Consider the following 20,922-nt stretch of genomic DNA (forward strand, 5'->3'; position numbering starts at 1 on the left):
CTACACTTATCATCAGATGCACCGAGTTAATATTGCTACAATGACGTCGTATACAGGTTAATAATGTTCCTGTGACGACACAAAGTCTTAAATATGTCCTATTTGTAATTGTAGTACATTGTAGGTCTACAAAAACAACGCTTTGAACCTTTCTTAAAAAACAACTTTTGTATCTAACATAACAAGAATTCCACGGAAGTGGATGTGTCGCCTGCACAGCATCACAAAGAATAGTTATTTACAGTTGAAAATATTGTTGATAATTTGGTGAAGTTATCGAGCGGAAAACATTTATTGGATTTATCTATTTTGACGATTTTGAATTCCCATAACTCTTGTAAATATTGACGGATTTTGACCATTATCGAACTCCTCTGAGATCTCATTGATATAAAGCAATATACCAAATTTGGTTGAAATCGGACAATAAATATTTAAGTTACCGCATGGAAACAATTTTTCCGGACGCCAACGCCGCCGACGACACCGACGCCGCCGACGACACTGACACCGACATAGTGATACCTAAGTGTCGCCCTTGCGTTGCAGGCGACACAAAAATGAAGGTGCTTCGATTCGGTTAAAATGGTGTTATCGTATGGACTCTAAAATAATGGCATCGGTTATTATTTATCTTTTAGGTTGATATAACGCCATATCAACCCCAACAAAGGTCCATAATTGTTAAGTTATCTACTCATCTAACGTCAAATAACTAATAATTGATATAAAGACAGTATACCTATCTATGGAATATATATATGATATCACATTCAAGCATGCGTAGATATGACGAAATCTGATTCACACAAATTGAAAATCAATATGTGTATACATTAGATTTTAAGGAAATTTAAATTATCGAGCGATTTGTGGCGATCCTTTATAGGTGTAGCCATCAACGAGCCTTATCTTTCACCTAAGTATACCCAGGTGATATATATCCGCGTTGTTGATATGTATATAGACAGATTTACTGGTCTTGTCTAATACCATGTAAACTTAAAGGCTAATGTGTGACGAAGTTCGCCTAAACGGTCGTTTGTCATCTTCACATATTGGAGATCCGTGCGGTTGTTTGAATGGTGAGGCATGATTTCTCAAGTTGTTTGTCCACAGTGTTTATAATAAACAACATTATCGAGATATAAATGTTGTCGATAAGCTTTCAAGTAGATTGAAGACACAACGAGAAAAAACTCACGTAATCTAATCCCGGATATAGCGAGTTATCTACCCTGAAAAAAATATCGCACAGGGTCCCAGCTGGTACTAGTAAAATGTTTTACCGTATTTTAATCCTGATCGACAGGCGTTTGGTTCTTAAGACTTTCTCTCTCCATATATAATATTGACACATTATCGCATCTATATATATAAATAGAGAAAACTTGTATAGAGCCAAACGCCTGTGCCTGATTAATGAAATGTCTAGCGATATACAATCTACAACAGAAACTTGTGACTGTGCATACATTTCCTTTGGATAAACAAGTCTCCGATTGCGACTCTCACTACAGTAATATGACCGCATTATTTATAAGGATAGCTCTTTTAATAGAGTCTATACAAATATGTATTTGTTAATGAGCTTCAAGCCCTCTAAATTTGATTACCTAGTTAAAAGCACATGTTCGCACCAGGGAAATTTCGCGGACTGTTCGAGGATATCTTACTTCACACACAACCTAGACGACTTGAAATTGCATGACTGCAAATACTTTAAACTAAAATAAACCCAATAAATCATACAAAACCCTTTCTGAAATACCATAGTTCTGAGACCAAGCTCTGTTGACAACTCGACAAAGATTCGGAACCCCATTTGGGAACCTTACATTTTAAGTTCCCCCTCGGAGGGTCCCACACTATGTCATTATAAAGCCGATTTCCTACCTTTCCTTATATACATAATGTTATAAATCCATGCTTGTAATGGATAAGAAAAGACTAGACAACCCCACGTAGTAACGTTTGATAAATGATACTTGGTATTGACAACCATAGGCATTTCTTATAATTGTAGTGCTTATCAGAAATATCATGGCAACCGGGTATATTAAGGGACGGGGTAGATGCATGTATGGTAAACTTGAATCAAACCTTTAGAGGTCGACGTTATACCTACTTGGCGGAAACGTCATGACCTTTGACCTTCTGTTATTAAACTATGTTAGTGTAGTGATTTATTACCCTGGTAGAATTAAATAATAACACGGGAGAGCGTAGCCCCAAGTCATTACTTTAGTTTCTACCAGGGTGGCATTACATTATATATCAATTATGGACCTTTATTGAGGTCCATATTATGTTATAATATCACTCGAGTAGAATGATTAATAATGGAGAGCGTAGCCCGAGGTCATTATTCTACAAGGGCGATAAAACACCACATCAAGGATTTATAAGTAAATATACGTCCTTACACCACATGGACTGAAACAAAGATCCTTAACTTTATATTAGAGGTGCCGTTTCTTAAAATAAAAGTTAAAAACAATCTCTAATGTGTATACTGCATAGTAATTATAAGTAAAGCGTTGGTCAAAGAACGGCATCCTTAAAAATGCAGCGTTTGTAAAATGAAGTTCACAAAGAAATATTAACTGGGTGTTTCTAAAAATTCGAGTCAATATGTAACATATTGAAAGTCACGTGACCATGTATAAGACAGTGAAACTAGTTGAAAATCAGAGCATATAATATATATGAAATTATTAACCAATTCAAATGTTTTATATTAGAAATGGAGCTTGATTGTTAAAAATTCCATATCATCATTTGAAATGCGATCAAAACACAACAAGAAAAACAATGGCCTTAGAACACCACCCTGTGGAACCACCAATTTCAGTTCATAAGCGAATATTAACCCTATGGGACGTTAATACATGTAGTAATATTTTACTCGGTGTTTGTAAAAATGGAAACAGGTAAATAGAAAAATTATAAAATATTTAACTCATAGCTATATCAGCGACATCGATAGTAAAATCTAATTCTCTTTTAGTATAGTACACGCATGTACTATACCAGTTGAAGAAAGCATCAACGTACATCAAACAAGCACAGAAGCTTACCAAAGATGTCATTTCAGCGATTCTATATATATATTGTACTAGTATATATATACCCTGTAATTACAATATATCAAAGTTGTTAATTCCAATACATGTACAACTATCATAATTATTATATTCCGTCTTTGCATATTAATTAAGAGTTACCTCTCCTTGCGGGAAGGTATCGATTATGATGTCATTATTCATGTTATTTTGTGAGCGAAATTCACGTCGTTTTCTCAATTAATACAAACTCACAAGGAAAAAAAATATGTAATAGGCAAAGTTGTCATAATCAAGATATTAAATAAACAGAAATCGTATTTGCAGTGTCGTCTCGGCCTACCCATCCTCGTTACTCTCGTGGTTCCGATCACTTACGATCTCTACACCCCTGGACTATCTCATTGTAAAACTAGAGGCAACACAACAGAATTATAGGTAATTAAGTCGATTGATGTACATCAAAAGAGCCGTATAACGGTACACAATAAGGCTGACTGTGTGGTTTTGATGTTAGGTGTCACTCCTGTCACACAATAAGGCTGACTGTGTGGTTTTGATGTAAAGATTTTTTTCTGGCCTGTGATTGGTTCAGATTTGTTCCCCTGAGCTGCCTTCAGTTTTACTATGAGATAGTCCAGGGGTGTAGAGATCACTGGAGTATCGAGGATGCGGCCTACCGTAATAAATAATATCACTAAAACGAAAAGATAACTCCAATAATAGGTTTACATATTTATATTTTTCATCAACAATCAGCACAATTCTATTTGTTGAAACACTAAAAGAATATAATCTATGCTTTATGTATCGACGTCAGAGAATTGCGAATGCGTAGTACATGATAGCACCTTACATTGTTGACGTTGTCCCAGTGCTGTTCAAACTCGACAGGCGTTGGTCTTCAGAGAACTAAAAACTCATATTGGTAATAAAAATCAATAATTTTCATTACCCTGTCATTTTTTTCTCATTAATTTACGTAGTTTCATTTATCTGAAGAAAATAAAGCAAAGCTACAGTGTGATATTTTTTTCAATATCTTTGCAGCCTTTATATTTTACCCTCAGGGCGGCCCTTTATGCACGGGGAATATTGATCTTCATCATTTAGAAGCTATAACTAAAGTTTCAATACTATGAAGATTTCAAATTATTTTGTAATATATGTTTTCAAACTTGATAACAACTGATCTGCTAATAAGAATAGCGATTCATACAATATACATTAGCAACTGCAGCGCTAATTAGAATAAACGTTTATGAAATATGAATCCCCACCCCCAATTCCACTCCTTTCCATGCACCATTGGCTCACAAAATAAAACCCTTCGTACAACACACGTTATGTAGCAGGTTCATATCATGCAATCCCATTACAGAACTGGTACACACAATACGCAATACAATTCCTTTTACAACGTTGGTTCATAACTTCATAAATATCATTCCAATTGTTGTTTCACGCAATATGACTCCATCAAAGCGTCCAACGTGAAGACGGCGTAACATGTAACATGGACACCATTGCATATAACGTTAACATTGGTTAACACGTAATGATTCTCCGAACATCGTTGGTTTACACTACACGGTCCTCGTTGGTTCCCACAAATGCAACTTGTCAACAAAGTCCTCCACATAACATTGCTTCATAACGTTGCTTCACAAATGATGACCAGAATTTCACCGGGGTTCAAGCGAGGAACTAATCCGTATTTATAATTGTATTAAGTACAAAAATTATTCATAATACTATTGGTTTATATCTTATCCCTAAGTTGTTGTGTAAATCCATTCTTTTTCTTTTGGCGAATGTTCGGATGGTTCTGTCTGATTGTCGTCTGCTAATTCTGAGTAGGTAGCTCGATAGTCCAATGGCAGCGTCTTCACCCATTGCTCCGTTCGGATTTTGGACGAAAGTCTTAACTTATTTAACTTTTCTATAACACCGGGAGTGATAGGTCGGTATCTCACCGCCTTTGTCTTTGTGGGGCCCGATGAAGGTTTCCTATCCATGCTGCGTATTAAATCTAAAGGGATTTTATGTCCCCCATCGGAATCCTCCCCGTCGGAGTCCCCAGGAGAATGAAGCCTGTTGATGTCATTTATCAACTCTGGCAGACTAATTTGATGACTTCCGGGACGTGTCCCGCTTGTGGTAACTGTCTTTTTACCTGATGGAGACTGCACTCCACCATTTCGTTTCACTGTATTTCTCTCACCCTGTTTTGGGTTGCGCACAGGCCGTACGGGCTTAGCATATTTCTCAGAATTAAAGCTAATGGCGGAATGCTTTTCCCTCCGGTTGAGCTGAGGAAGAAGCGTTTCTGTGGCAGGCCGTTCACCAGCCACAAAAGAGTAGCTTCGTTTTAACACTGGCTGTCGAGTGTAAAGATGCCCCATCAGGTTCCGTCTCGCGGTATCCCTGCGCGAGACGAAGTCGTATCTTTCAACCATTACCCCCTTTCGGTCCCCTCCCGATACCATTGTGTTGGGAACAGGAACTGGGGGATGTTGACTCCGATATGGATGGGACGCTGATGGCGACGAGCCATTCACAACACACCGTGGTCTATCGTCGTTGCTATCACCGGAACTTGGATGTCTCCGTGAACTGTCAGCTACTTCCGCTCTAAAATTACCCTTGTGATCACTACCTGTCAATATTCGTCCCTGATCGGCAAACATAGGAAGAGTCTGCTAATGACACACAACCCATATCACTTTCAATTAAGTCTATTTCTGTCCAATCTAACCGAACAACTTACTCCCCTACTTGTAAGCCCATTCACGTTTAAATGTTAGCTCATCCTCTTCACATCGCCACGGATCAAACGTGTATTCAATTATGTCTTTATATATAGTTCAGTTGGAACATGTCCAGCACAAATAATTCACGTTGAAATGTTTTTTTGTACAGCGAGTATAATTTGTTCTTCATAAACACGAGAGTGTTACACCTCTACTCGTTTCTATCTTAATATTTACCTGGTCGCGACAGAATGGCTTCACCTCCTTCTACAGGTGTTCCCTGTATAACTTGATATACCATATCGGTGACTATAGGATCAGCTCATATCGACATCCATGCGTCAAGGACGCGTCAATACACTTTGTGGGAATGTAAATATTTCGCCGATTATAACTGAGCGACGGGATCGATAGTCATTAAAGCCCTCACACATTTCCTGTGTCTTTCCCTAGCTATGGAATTCTTGACCATGATAACCAATCACACACACACACATATATATATATCTAGGTGGAATAGCCAAACGTATAGCAGAGAACTGACGTCCACAAAGATACCTGTTTTTATAAGGTATCACTCATTCACATTATACCACTCCATTGGTAAATTCCCCAATGTCCATTTTCGTTTAAATCCATGTAAAGCACAGCAGTATGATATCGTATATTGGTTAAAGCTCACATGTCGATGATATTTTGAAGCAGAACTTGTTCTGTCAGCGATAGCAACCCTCCAATATGCGTAGTTTAGACAGAGTGGCCTTTATATATTGCTCCGTCTGTATACTCCCCTGGTTTTTAAACGCAGACCTGGAAAATATCGAATGGGATAAAAGGGTTTAATCCGACACGGCAGTATCACAGGTCCGAACAATAAACACATTGATTTGATATTTCAATAGATTTCTCGTAAGATTACAATTATTTTCATAGTTGCATTGTTCCTTTTAAATCAGACAGAGAGAAATTCTGTTTGTTGGGCCCTAGTTTTGTTTAGGTGATGGAAACCTGTAGAACATATATATATATCTACATTCAAAACAACTTACAGACATGCACAAACATTGATTAAATACATAACCGCTAACTTTCAATATACGATCTATTTATACATTGAAATGATATGTGGCCTAGTATTGTGAATCGTTTTAATGCTGTCTATGACAAAAAACACGGTTCAATAGCTTAGCTTTGTTGAATGCGATTACTATGTCCTCTCAGTTTGACTATATATCATTTATATGTTTAGTGCATAGATCGATCGGGAATTGTTTGGTCTCATTTTATAGTGCTAGCTCACTGAAACATACTGCCCAACAGGACACCCTGCCAGAATAATATGTAATATGCTAACAACAGTCACTTAACTCTTCATCCATAAGGGGAATTAAAAAGAAACTGAAATACCCTCCCCCCTAAAAAAAAAAAAAAAAAAAAAAAAAAAAAAAAAAAAAAAAATACAAACAACAACACCCAAAAAGAAAACAACAACTACAAAACCCCAAATTAACAACAAAAGGTTAGTGTCTTTTTATCCTCGGGAATGGAAATAGATTAATCGGACGCAGTGCATTGTGTCATTGACGTTATAATTTTATGTATATCTAGTATTGTTTAATAAAATTATTATCGATGCTTCAATTTATTATTTTCTCTAAAGAATTGTTTTACTAGATCATTATATCAAATGCATAATTTTTTATTTTCTCTAAAAAATGTTTTATTAAATCATTATCAATGCTTCAATTTATCATTTTCTCTAAAGAATTGTTTTATCAAATCATTATGTCAAATGCTTCAATTTATTATTTGCTCTAAAGAATTGTTTTATTAAATCATTATCAATGCTTCAAATTATTATTTTTTCCAAACTGCAAAATAACCATATGCATTTGTCAACGAATGAATCAGACTACTTTGTCCATGTTATAAATATTAAAATTATCAGTATAAATAACCATTTTATCTCTAATTCCCTTTTTCAGGATTGAGTTGAACATTAATCTGATGATGAATGCTCTGTATTCTGACTGCCCTGCAGGTAGGGTGTTAAGATTTTACCTGCTGCCTATATTGCATGATCGTAAAAGGCAACTAAATTATTTTAGAATATTATCTTTTCTCTTTTTTTTAACGTCTCCCATAACACCACCTCACGTTTAGCCATCGGTTGAGTGCCTCACGTTTAGCCATCGGTAGTAGTTTCTTTCCTGCTTAGCACACTTCCTAAAGAAAGTGGGACGACTGGTTTACCCGTTGTCAGTATAACGTGACCGGTGCGATGCGCTGTTCAGTTATTATAGAGTGCTTGAGTGGAATAGCAATATGAAATGGGCGACACAACACGAAAAAATACCAATATTCCCCAACAACACAACACTAAGTACAACATGCAATACTGCATGTCGGAGAGACCTTTTAAACTATTAAAAGGACTTAAGAATATTTGATCAGCCAAACGACGAAAACAATCAGTGATATGGATAACCATAAAATAAAATTTCCACCTGTACAAAATAGCATTAGTTCTTTCCATCTTCATTTAAACTATTTGTAGCTAGTAGTTCATATTCGAGAAAGAATTGATACGAATTCGTGTGTTAAAACCGTCATTTTGACCTCAGCCCTACATCAAAATAAATTTATCGAAATAAAATGGACCCGAGATCGATCAACAAATTACACGGCTTACTAACGAGTTTTGAGCGATTTATTATTGCTTTAATGCGAAGCATGCTCGATAAAAATCAAATAAACACGAGGAGGCCACATGGGAAATATAGAGTATACCGTCTAGGTGTATAAATGTTATGGTGGCATATTTCTGTCATCGAGTTAGTTTAGGTCGACTTATGGTAACTCGACTTTGACCAGATAGTTATGTCGGCAAGTCGAGTTATAACATGACTTGTTGAGATAATTATGTCGACCAGTCGAGTTATTACATGACCTATTGAGATATTTATGTCGGTAAGTTGACTTTTAACACGACAAATCCACATATTCACATTGGAAAGTCGAGTTACACTATCGCGACTGACTATCGTGGATCTCGTCGTAATAAAGTAAGTCAATTTTCCAGGATGTAAGTCGACTTTCCGTGATGTAAGTTGACTTGCCGACATAAATATCTCAACAAGTCACGAAATAACTCGACAGGACGAAATAATTATCTCGGCAAATTTACGTTACATAACTCGACCTAAAATAACACCATGGCAGAAATATGCCACCATAAAATGTAGTAGAACTTTAATAAAGATGTTAATTATCTCCGTGGTCATTCACCAGAACCCCTGCTAGTTGTATAGACATTTTCCTTCGTATAGATGGCTTCCCGAGTATTTGCATTCAATTTTCATTTCCCGTTAGATATACAGAACACATTTCATGTTTCTGGTTTTCCTTATTGCATAAGTTATGAGAATTGCGTTAAATTCTTTATCAAGTAAGTTTATTATTTAAGTAATTATATATAATCGATATAATCATCTTTTTAGAATTATTTTAATCTCAACATATAAAATAAATAACAAATAGTGAATGTATGAGTGTCTTGGAAGACTGGTATGCTTTTTCTTGGTAAACAGAAGTAAAAGTCTGGTAAATCTTATATTACTATTTTAATGAAGCTTACCGACAAAGACACAAAACAGCATTATACTGACAACGGTCAAACCAATCGTCCCACTCCCTTTATGCTGAACATCAACCAGGAACAGAAACTACCAGTTTTATTAACTATATATACTCGACCAGTGGACAGAACCTAGGACTTTCCTTATAAAAGGCTTTTAGATTTCATTCCCCTATCGAGATGTTTCTGTATTTCTCTGTGTAATAGGGATATTCTGCTCAGTATCTTTGGTAGGATGATTATGTGAGGTTGCACTTTAAAAAAGCTCAATTGAGTTCTCATCATCAAAAGAGGACACAATACGAACATGCCTGCGCTACGCCTTCATTGGAGGAGTCCACAATTTGGTATAAAACGTTGAACAATATAAGTCAAAGCTTCCAAAATATTTTGCCAGTCTCTAGTATATCCAAATCACATGAAAACTATGTTAAGTAATTATGAAAAATATATTGTAAGACTTAATGAATTGGATAAAAGGAGATATCAAAATAATAATGAATTAGATTTAAAACATGCATTGTCAACAGAACTGAGGTTTCTACATGAAGACGCATGCGCACCTGCTACTTCCGGTCAAGTTTAATGAAATCAGTCGTGATTGTGGAATAGGATTAAGAAACTCCTGTATCAATATAGATTTGATCCAGGAGTGTTAGATAAATAAACTTGTACTTACACGTGCCTTTTTTCAGCTTACCTACGTACTCACAGCATTACCTGTAATTGAAATAAGATTTCAGGTAGATATCAACCATATTGGTGTGGCTAAGGAAGTTCTACACCTTCACATTATCATTATGAACTCCGAATCGTTTAATGTAGTCGTTAAGGCCTACTTGTCATACACTAAACTGTTTAACATGACAGGCCCAGCCTTGGTACGTAAAGAAGGATTATCTAAACATTTCAACAGGTAGATGATAATAAAAAAACAACATCGTGTGGGGTTCGTCACCAAGGAAGAGAACCCGCGCGGGGTCGTATAGGTACGATACCGAGGAATGGAATTACATGGTATATCCAAATGTTTACTGCATAAATATCAACATCACTGGGGACGGTTATGTCGGCTATCTAGGCCCTCATTATTTATATTTTTTATCGATAACATGTTTTTTTCACTTTTGTATCTGGAAGGAACAACTTTTTAAAAATTAGTAACTATCAAGATTATCCTTGTGATATTCTCATAAAAGGGGAAAAGTTTGTAATGGGCTTTTGAGTGATATATATTGATCATATATTTTTCAGAAAGTATAACGAAATCATGTTATGTATGAAAATAGAAACACTAAGATATCACTCACTCACTGTGAGGCTCAGTTATTTTTACACGTGCATCATAACAAAAGAATTGATCCCTCGAAATTGTCATCGAAAATTCCTAACATTTAAGTATATTTATTGGAGTTATCAACAAGGAAACTTGAAACATTACGGGATAACAAAACCTCAGGACAATAACTATGTAACATATCTTTTATGTTTGATATCACATAAGTACAGAGATAATACTAACCAATATTGAAAACGCTTTGAAAAAATCTAATTCAAGAATATATACTATGAACTATATAATACAAATGTTGCTGGGTACATTTCTTGACACTCCCAGATTAACGATCTGGTTTGAAAATAACCGTCTTTTGCCCCGAGGAATATCGTTCACTCAGGTTAATAAATCTTGTTTTTACCTCACCCAAAGTCAATAATTGTAAATATTAATAACATATTACCATGACTATCATTTTCTTCATCCACGGTTGTTGAAACCAGGTTGATCCCACGCTGAGATGTAAATACGATATAAATACTCTTTGTATCGACACAATTGGTATAAAATATATTCCGGCATTCATTCGGGGTTTAAAGTACAACTCAGATTGTGAACTCTCTCATACCTATCAACAGCAGTATAGTTGTCCTGTCTAACGCATTACTTCCATGTATTATTAGTTCTAACGCCTCAAAGTGTTTTTGTTGTGAATAAAATATATTTGTGAAATCGTGCATGGTATCCTCACGATTTGATTAAACTACATATGTTGTCGTGAATGGTCGTGGGTAAGTTGTATAGATCCTAGAGTGCGATATTAAAAGATATCGCACCAAGCAGAGCAGACAGAATTATTTCTGTGTATATGTTGGATTTTTGTATTGACAAGGACGGCAATTGTTTGTTTATGTGTAAGTAAACATCTATGTAGGTATAATAGATATTGATAGATGAGTGTCTATAATATTTTGGTCTAAATATAGCCATTGATGCATACAAATTAGAATATCAAACTATTTCAATTATAGAAAGAAATCAAATCTAACGTGTTTACCGAGATGTAAGTAAAACTTAGAAACGAGTTCCATAACATATGGAACATGTTTTAGAAAAAAGAGAATATTTAACGATTACAGTGGTAGAAAAATATCAAATTTTACATGTTTACAGGGTTTTAATAAAAACTTAGAAATGAGTTTAATAATATATGGAACATGTTTTTATGAAAGGGAATATTTAAAGATTACAGTGGTAGAAAAATATCAAATTTTACATGTTAAAGATGCTCCACCTCCGACAGAGCATAAATGATATTCCTCAGTTGAACAATAATTGGTGTTTGATCGTGTATATATATGTCTAATTAACACAAAAATAATATAAAATAATTTATTTAGCCTTTGGTGCATGCACAATCAGTACTTCCTTCCATATAGAATATAGTGACACGGAATTTTTTCGGGATGCAATTAATTATTTGTCATATTTTTAACTTGAAGTAAAATTAGAAGCTCAAACTTTTCAATGGTGGTAATGGTGTAAAGTAAGTAACTTTTGTAACTGAAGAAAAATACTAAATCGTCTGCTCCTGTTTTTGATAGTGAAAAAATACCATTTGTCAGCGGTGGAGCATCTTTAACAGGTTTTTAATAGAAACTCATAAATGAGTTTAATAACATATGGGATATATTTTTATGAAAGAGAATATTAACGATATCAGTGGTAGAAAAAGATCAAATCTTGGTGTTTACCAAGCTGAAAGTAAAACTTAGAAAACGAGTTTCATAACACAAGGTACATGTTTTTATAAAAGAGAATATTAAACAATTTAATTGGTAGAAAACTATAAAATTTTACATGTCCACAGGGTTGTAATCAAAACGTAGAAAAGAGTTTCATAATATATGGAATACGTTTTTATGAAAGAGAATATTAACGATTTCAGTGTTTATCTCATATCAAGTTAATTAAGTTAACCTCATAATCGAAAATCTACATAAAAATGTGTACCAAAATAAGTTTTTTAAAAATAAAAATATTAAAGGGAAAGAATTTCTTTTTATTCAATCGTAGATTCTGACACGGCTTTGATAAAAATAAAGATAAATGGATTCTATCTAATGAAAAACATATCGCCAGTAGATTGCGCGAACAAAACTTGAGTAAGAAACATGTATATTATGTAATATATATTTGATTTCGTTGGAGTTCGATTACGATACTCTATAAGTATGAACATTCAAAGACAGATATTTAAGCAGATTAAACGGCTGAAGCCTTCTCATGTTATTTTTAATAGCTTGTATAGAAAAGTATATCTAAGAATTAAATTCCTATACTTTTTATTCTCTACTACTCAAACTTTACCTGTTTGAAAATTATACCTTGCTATAAAAATTAAGGTAATGAGAGAGGAAATCCAATTAGGGATTGAATACCAGATGGGATCAAAGATAACACCATATACATGCATTCCCTGTAGTCTATGATTTTAAATGTCATTACTAATTACCTGTAATGAACTTTCGTCTGAAATGTTATAGATTTGAAAGACGGCATTGATAGGCTTTTCACTCAGACACCTGGACGTTCAATCAGATAGCGTATGTTTTATGTCTAAAAATATTTATTACATTCTGTCGATAAGATAAATATTTGATAATGTTTTACTGTAATTTAATATAACATAATTACATGCAGCAATAGAATAAGTACCAAGAGGTCAAATCCATGTCTTATACATAGGAACTCAAATGAGTATTCATTTCAAATGAGACTTATGAAACGAGTCTAAGAAGTTTATATTTTTAGGAGCGTTGGTGAGCAAAAATTAAAACTTTGAGGCGAGTTTCATAAAATCTCATATAGATATATACATAACCTCAACGACCTATACAGTATCCATTTTGTACCGCCGTTCTTGAATCGTGACGTCAAGTGATTTTCCCTGACATAACAATATTGTTTCTGTCATGACGTCCCAATGAGTTTCCTGCTCGACACTTCGTTAGCCAATAATAATAAGAAATCTAGGTTACTGAGGTTTTGCGATAAAAAGTATCTTAAAGTTGTGTTAATTTCGTATAAGAGTTTACGAAAGTCTTCTCGAAGTTTAAATATTTGCTCATCAGCGCGCGTAGAAATAATAAAATAACTTCTTAGACTCGTTAAATTAAATTTTCTGGTTATATTGCGCTAGTGACATATGCAAAAAATTACACAGTCAAAGTCAATAGACAGTATTATGTGATATACCTCGTTATTTAACATTTGCTTGATAAACACATCAACGTTGACGTCATGGGTGATTTGATTGAGCTATGTAAATACAATACACTATCAGAAAGTGTAGCGTGAGCTAAATACACCAAATGGTAAAAAAGAGCCATATTACAGAAATGGTGGCACGTGTTTCATAATGTAAGTTCAAACCAGTGGACCCTCGATAATCCGGATGTCGATAGTCCGAAAAAAACGGGGAACAGATTTGATTGAGCTATGTAAATACAATTCACTATCAGAAAGTGTAGCGTGAGCGAAATACACCTAAAGGGTAAAAAAGAGCCATATTACAGAAATGGTGGCATGTGTTTCATAATGTTAGTTCAAATCATTCAGATGTTTTACAGTGGACCCTCGATAATCCAGATGTCGATAGTCCGAAAAAAACGGGGAACGGATTTGATTATTTACGAAGAAAACAAGAAGTCCAACAATCCGGAAAATTCGTTTTTTTATCGAGGGTTCACTCTTTTTGACTATTAGAGATTTTTGTTTGATAGTCCTATATACTTAAAAACGCCATCTGTGAGCTGGTCATACATTTGTGCATTAATCATTTATCAATGCCATTCATATTTACGACCGCTTACAGAGACATTGTAGTGGATAAGAAAGGAGATTAAATATAACAGCTCTTAATTGGTGTGCACTTACTGCAAATAGAAATGAAAAGACTAAATGATTTAAATCTCTTCTTTCTATACAACGTTCTTGAACCTTCCGTTATCGGGCTCTACGTGTGTGCGTAACACAACACAGAAAACACTTATGTTATAAAACGAGCATGAAGTAAGGATTAAATTTCAATTCCTTTTTATAATTTTATAATTATCATATCCCCGCCTGTGATATATCAAGATAATGATTTTTTATGGTGAATTTAATGAAACTAAACAGCACACACCAGATAAGGAGAGAAAAAACATATTTTACTTCAGGTAAAAAGTATTGAGAGCCATATTTTTATCTCTAAAACATTTGATACTGTAAATTAACTTAATAAGCTTCATGTTGTAAACTCATCTTAGGTCATCGATATCTATTTTCTTAAGTTATCTATGATTTTTAGAAACCTTTAAATTTTGCTCCGGAATATAGTGGGCCTTTAAAAAAAGATAATATATATATCATACACATCGCAATGTTAACAATGAAAGCATGTTATATGAATTATGATACCATGATAAATACATTATATATACATCGGAACAGTCAAAATAAAGATAAGCTCAGAATATTTACAGGTATAGAAATGTATGGTGGTGTAGTGTTTATTAGTTGATAAAGCACAAGATATTATAAATTATTCAAAGTACAGAATTTGGAAGAAAACACTAAAATTTTCTCCTGTCAGCAAATGTTCACGCATAAACGTATCGTTAAATTTGAATCTTAACATATGAATAATTGAACTAAATATGTACGAGTATTACTACACCGCTAGCTACCAAACGCAAAAATATCCCCGTTTCAAGAATACTGTATCACAGTTTTACATGTAACAATGTCCGATAGGATTGACGATTGCGAGATACCGAAGGTCGTAACATTGACTTATCTAGCTCAATGTGCATGGATTTAACACAGTTTATGTTCCAATCCACGTTATTACAGCGACTAAACATTAATAACATTATGAATTACAAAAAAATATGTCTGTCTGGGTTCATTTAAGCGTGATTATCGTATTTTATTCATCAGAGTTGTGTCTCTTGACGCGATGACAGGTAAAACACAGGTACGCCTGCCAGGTAATAAAGATAGACAGACGTGATAAATTGGGATTCAATACTATCAGTGCAAAATTTAATTACCCAGCCAGGTGTGTAACCAGGTGTATTATTGTGCGAGAGATAAATACATTCTACATATTCTTAGGTGTAAAAATATACACTTCATATACCAGGTGTAGAAATGTGTACTTTTAATACTGTAAAATTTATATTTCTTATGCCAGTAATGAAAAAAAAGACATAATATCATATCTGATAGAAAATGGAATATTATGTTTCATATACAATGTTCCAGATGTAAAGAAATATGTACTTCTAATAAACTGGTTAAAAAAATATACCTCTAATACCAATTATTAAAAAAATACATCATATCCCTTTTATAATACTTAATATATATATTTCATATACCAAGTAAAAAAAAAGTATGCTTCTTATGTCTATCCTGGTAAAAAATGTATACTTCTGACATTTTGATATAAGATATATTTCATAGTATATCAAATGTAGAAATATATTCTTCTTATATTTATCCTGGTATAAAAAAGTGAAATTCTGATGACTTGATAGAAAAGATATAGAAAAAATACTTCATATACCCAGGTGTAAATGCATATTTCATATACGTAGGTGTAAAAATGCATATTTTACATACCAAGGTGTAAAAATGCATATTTCACATAACTAGGTGTAAAAATGCATATTTCATATACCTATGTGCATATGGCAAGTTATACAAATGTGTACTGTGTATATCCAGGTGTAAATGTATACTCAATGGAGTAGAAGGATTTTTGTATTAAGCTACTAGTGTATGTAACTATGTTTATTTTTTGCATTAACTTTATTATCCCAGATTTAGATATAAAACTTTAGTAGGTACACACAGGTGTAATCCGAAATCTGGTTAAGGAATATCATAGAACTAGCCAACGCGAAAAGTCAAAATTACTAATCCATCATTAATCCGTCTTGTGGTATTTTGTAACCTTTTGTGTCGATAATAATAATCTAACACGCTTTAATGACGATTTTCTTAGTATTCTAGTCAAAATGTATAAGTACAATTATCAAAGAACTTTCATAATCTACTGTCAATCAACTTTTTTATACATGCGATTTACTTTCACGAATTTCGCAAGGCAGGTAAATTTGATAATGTTTGTCTTCGTGAATTTATAACAACATCATTTTCATTAAAATGAATTTCCATTCAGGTTTTAAATCCGCAAATGTTAATCTTTGCGAACTTGTTTTTAAACGGAGACCGCGAAATTTAGTAGTAACGAAAAAACCAATTAGAAACTAGTATGCAGCCTAAAGATATGCGATATCTAATGTCAACTCGATTCAAACTGAATGACATTTCATAACATGCTGGCATCTACCAAACTACATTTAACAAAGTATAATACAGTTATCGTAAGGGGAGCTTCAGAACTTTCTTAAAAACTTCACCATTTACATAAGTGTCGATTTCATGAGCAATTTGCCCCGTAGCAAACATTTACATTGACAGCAAGTTTCAGTTAATTTATGCACAAACAACCTCAAACACCTGTACTCTTTCATCGCAAGCGATATTTCGGACATTTATTAATGATTTTGTATATGTTTCTAGTTGAAAACAACACATGGTTTATTTTACCGTATATTTTCATAATATATGCAGGTTGATGTGTGCTACGGATCCTAATGCTCATGAAATCGACACCTTGTTGAATAGGAGGTGACTATTACCGCTTTTCTCTAGCTTCCCCTTCATTGTATATGAACATGCACATCTGTATGCATCATAGTGTGGCAAATATATATATGTATATAGATAATTATACTTGGAGAAGTCAATCTTTCAATTCAACAATTATCCAAAACAGCACATGTATTCATAATCCATCTAAAGGTGGATATATCAACAGCATGTTTGCAATAGTCTATGACTAAAAATAGGAATTCAGTAGTTCACCTTTACGGTATGAACGTAAAGTTGGTTAACATGACCATAAACAGGAATTCAGTAGTCCACCTTTACGACATGAACGTACAAATGTGTAACGTTGGTTTACAACCCGTATCTGAATACATACGATAATGAAAGAACAATGTATATTTACCTGGTAGGTTAATTTGGGCCCATGTCCATTTCCTGCTCATATACTCGTAAAACACACTTATAAGGTGTTCTAATATTACATATATCCAGTTGTGATTTACATACAACTTATTTGGTCACTCCGTCCCTGAGGTGACATGCCTGCCAATATACACATACACTCCCTCTACCCGCTTTATAAGCCGTTACCTAAATACAACTGTTTTAAAAATAGCATGCGACCAGACCTTAAGCGTAAACTCTTAATTTCTATATACTTGGCTTTTAAATGGATTGTGGGATTTTAAATACATAATAATAGAGTATCGTAAGTTAGTCATGTTAGCGGTAGAGATTCATTACTATGCGCCGTTAGATACAAGCTTTTTTATTAAATGAAACATTAGCTATAAAATAAACCATAAAGAAAAATAATGTAATTTCGTATTATTAATTACAAGTTATATGTGGCAATACTGGGCAAAATTTTGACATGCTATTTTTCTTCAGTAATCTATTGAAAACCTTCAGTTTTGATGAATTAAGATGTGAAAATCATTCAAATATGCTAACATGCATGATGCCTTATAAATATTAGTTACAGCATAGAATTTATGCACTTGTAAAATTCTTGTTTTTATGCCTAATGTATGTTGAGATGGAAACATACCTGCATGATTCACTTTACAATTAGTAATGATACTGAAAAATATGAAATGAAATGAAATTAATGAATGTAGACCACAATTTGGCATCATGGTCTGACAGTATGCACTAATTCCACTGCAATTTAGATGTATATATACACTGCCTAAAAAGATTAGTATAGTATGACACTTGTAAATTAAAACCTATGCATTGTAAGCATTGTAATTCTTAAAATGTTGGTGTAACTTTTAGCGGTGAAAAAATATTAAAAGCTCTTTTTTATTGTTGAGTATGAAAATTATGGCACATCCACTTATAAATGAATGAACAAAAAGCAAATTAGCGTAAAGAACTTTACAATAGTAGAAATAACATAATTGAAATTGAGTTATTTTGATCTCTTCTGTATGTAAAACAGTTTTCATGCAACTCTCAAGGAGCGTTGACGTGGAAATAGGCTCCTCGTATCATACTGTACAGTTGCTAATATTCGCGGGGTTATAATTTTGCTAAATTTGTCGATCCATCCAAGTTCGCGAAGTTTAATACCTCGCGAAATTTTACAACCGCGAAACTTTACGGTAAAATAATGATTCAATGTAATTGAATTTTAGGCTCTCGTTAGGTTATATCGTGGTTCTTCATGCTTAATTTTGAATGCGTTATTTCGCAAAGTGACCTACTCTGAGGAATTATAAATCTTAAAGATACCCCAACGTCGACATTAACGACTCTCATCGTTTGAACAGTATGATTGGCGTTTATTCTTTATTCATGTAAATTTATATGTAATTGACTTCACTTTTGGTGGAACCACAACTAGTACTTCATTCCATGGACTTTTTTGGGAGGCAACTTATTATTTTTGACTTGGCTTATTTAGATGCTCCATCGCCGACAGAGCATAAACGATACCCATCGTGTGAACAAAACCTGATTTATAAGCGTGTTTAAAAATATTTATATGTGGCTAATTAACACAAAAATGCATATAAAATAATTTATTTTACTTTTGGTGCATGCACAATCAGTACTTTATTCCACATAGGGTATAGTGTCGTGGAAGTTTTTCGGGATGCAATTAATTATTTCTAATATTTTTATCTTGGATTAGGATAGGAAACTCAAACTTTTCAATTGTGGTAATGGTGTAAAGTAAGTTACTTTTGTTATTTGCCTGCTACTATTTATGATAGAGAAAAAATACCATTTATCAGCGGTGGAGCATCTTTAAGTAAAATAGGAAGCTCAAACTTTACCATGTTGGTAATGGTGTAAAGTAAGTAACTTTTGCAACTGAAGAAGAAATGTACTAATTCGTTTGATTCTGGTTTTGCTAGAGAAAAAAATACCATTTGACAGCGGTGTAGCCATTTAAAACTGAAACAACACATTCAGCAGAAGAAAGTCGTTTATTTGCGAAATGCACTTTATACAGTTTGATATTGATCATCAATTCATTTACAGAGTATAGAGTACTAGGGTAATAGAATACATAAAGCAAAATTAAAATAAATCAAATCATTAAGTAACCGTTAAAGTATGTAGTTTTGTTTGAAATCACTGTTTATGAAAAGTGACAAATTGATAAATTATGATAAAATCAAAAATGATATTGGAAGCAATCCAGAATTGCTAATCTTGCTTTATGCCAACAAATAGAGGTACATACCATTTTCCAATTCATGACTCTATTTACATATTATAAATGCTCCTCCGCTGACGAATAATATTTTTCTCTATCAAAAACAGAAGCAGACGACTGAGTATTTTCCTTTAGTAACAACAGTTGCTTACTTTATACTATTACCATCATTGAAAAGTTTGAGCTTCTTATTTAAGTTCAGAAAAAACTTACAGTAAGTGTTGCAAGCAACACACGTTCCCTGCCGTCAATTTTTTTCTTCTAATTTATGGTCAGTTATTATTGCGTAGTTATGCTATCATTATATGAAGTTTGTACAAATTCTGCCTCAAGTTATCCTCCGGAAACGAAAATTTATGAAACAAACTATTTTAGTAACGGTGACCTTTTGACCCCAAATTCAATACCAAGCTATGTTATCCCCTATGTTACCTTTGTATAAATTTTTAACAATTTCCGTTGATGTGTTCTCAACTTATCATCCGGAAACTAAAACTTGTGAAACAATTTATTTCTAGTAACAGTGACCTTTGTAGTTGAACTTTTGACCCCAAATCCAATTTCAAGCGGTATTTTCTCATATGCTACCATTGTACGAAGTTTGAGCAAATCCGTTGATGTGTTCTCAACTCATCGTCCGAAAACTGAAATTTATGAAACAATCTATTTTTAGTAAGAGTGACCTTTGTAGTTGACCTTTTGACCCCGAATTAAAACCCAAGCTGTATGTTCTTATATGCTACCATTGTTTGAAGTTTGATCAAAATACGTTGATGTTATTGTCTGCA

General features: G+C 33.7%; 1 protein-coding gene across 4 annotated transcripts; it reads right to left on the minus strand.

The window, feature by feature from the left end:
* Positions 1–3,788: 3,788 nt before the first annotated feature.
* On the minus strand, positions 3,789–18,025 carry LOC138335456 (uncharacterized). Of its 4 annotated transcripts, none has more exons than XM_069284553.1 (3): positions 17,864–18,025; positions 10,135–10,175; positions 3,789–6,628 (listed from the first exon to the last, which is right to left on the minus strand). In XM_069284553.1, exon 3 carries the CDS (start codon positions 5,753–5,755, stop codon positions 4,841–4,843), a length of 915 nt encoding a protein of 304 aa, XP_069140654.1. In that variant the 5' UTR covers positions 5,756–6,628; positions 10,135–10,175; positions 17,864–18,025; the 3' UTR covers positions 3,789–4,840. The 4 variants fall into 4 exon arrangements, with proteins under 4 accessions (XP_069140654.1, XP_069140656.1, XP_069140657.1 ...); XM_069284555.1 differs by lacking the exon at positions 17,864–18,025 and adding an exon at positions 11,195–11,287; XM_069284556.1 differs by lacking the exon at positions 17,864–18,025 and having other exon boundaries at positions 10,156–10,329.
* Positions 18,026–20,922: the final 2,897 nt, after the last annotated feature.

Source organism: Argopecten irradians, chromosome 11 (genome assembly GCF_041381155.1).
Source record: "Argopecten irradians isolate NY chromosome 11, Ai_NY, whole genome shotgun sequence".
Taxonomy (NCBI): domain Eukaryota; kingdom Metazoa; phylum Mollusca; class Bivalvia; order Pectinida; family Pectinidae; genus Argopecten; species Argopecten irradians.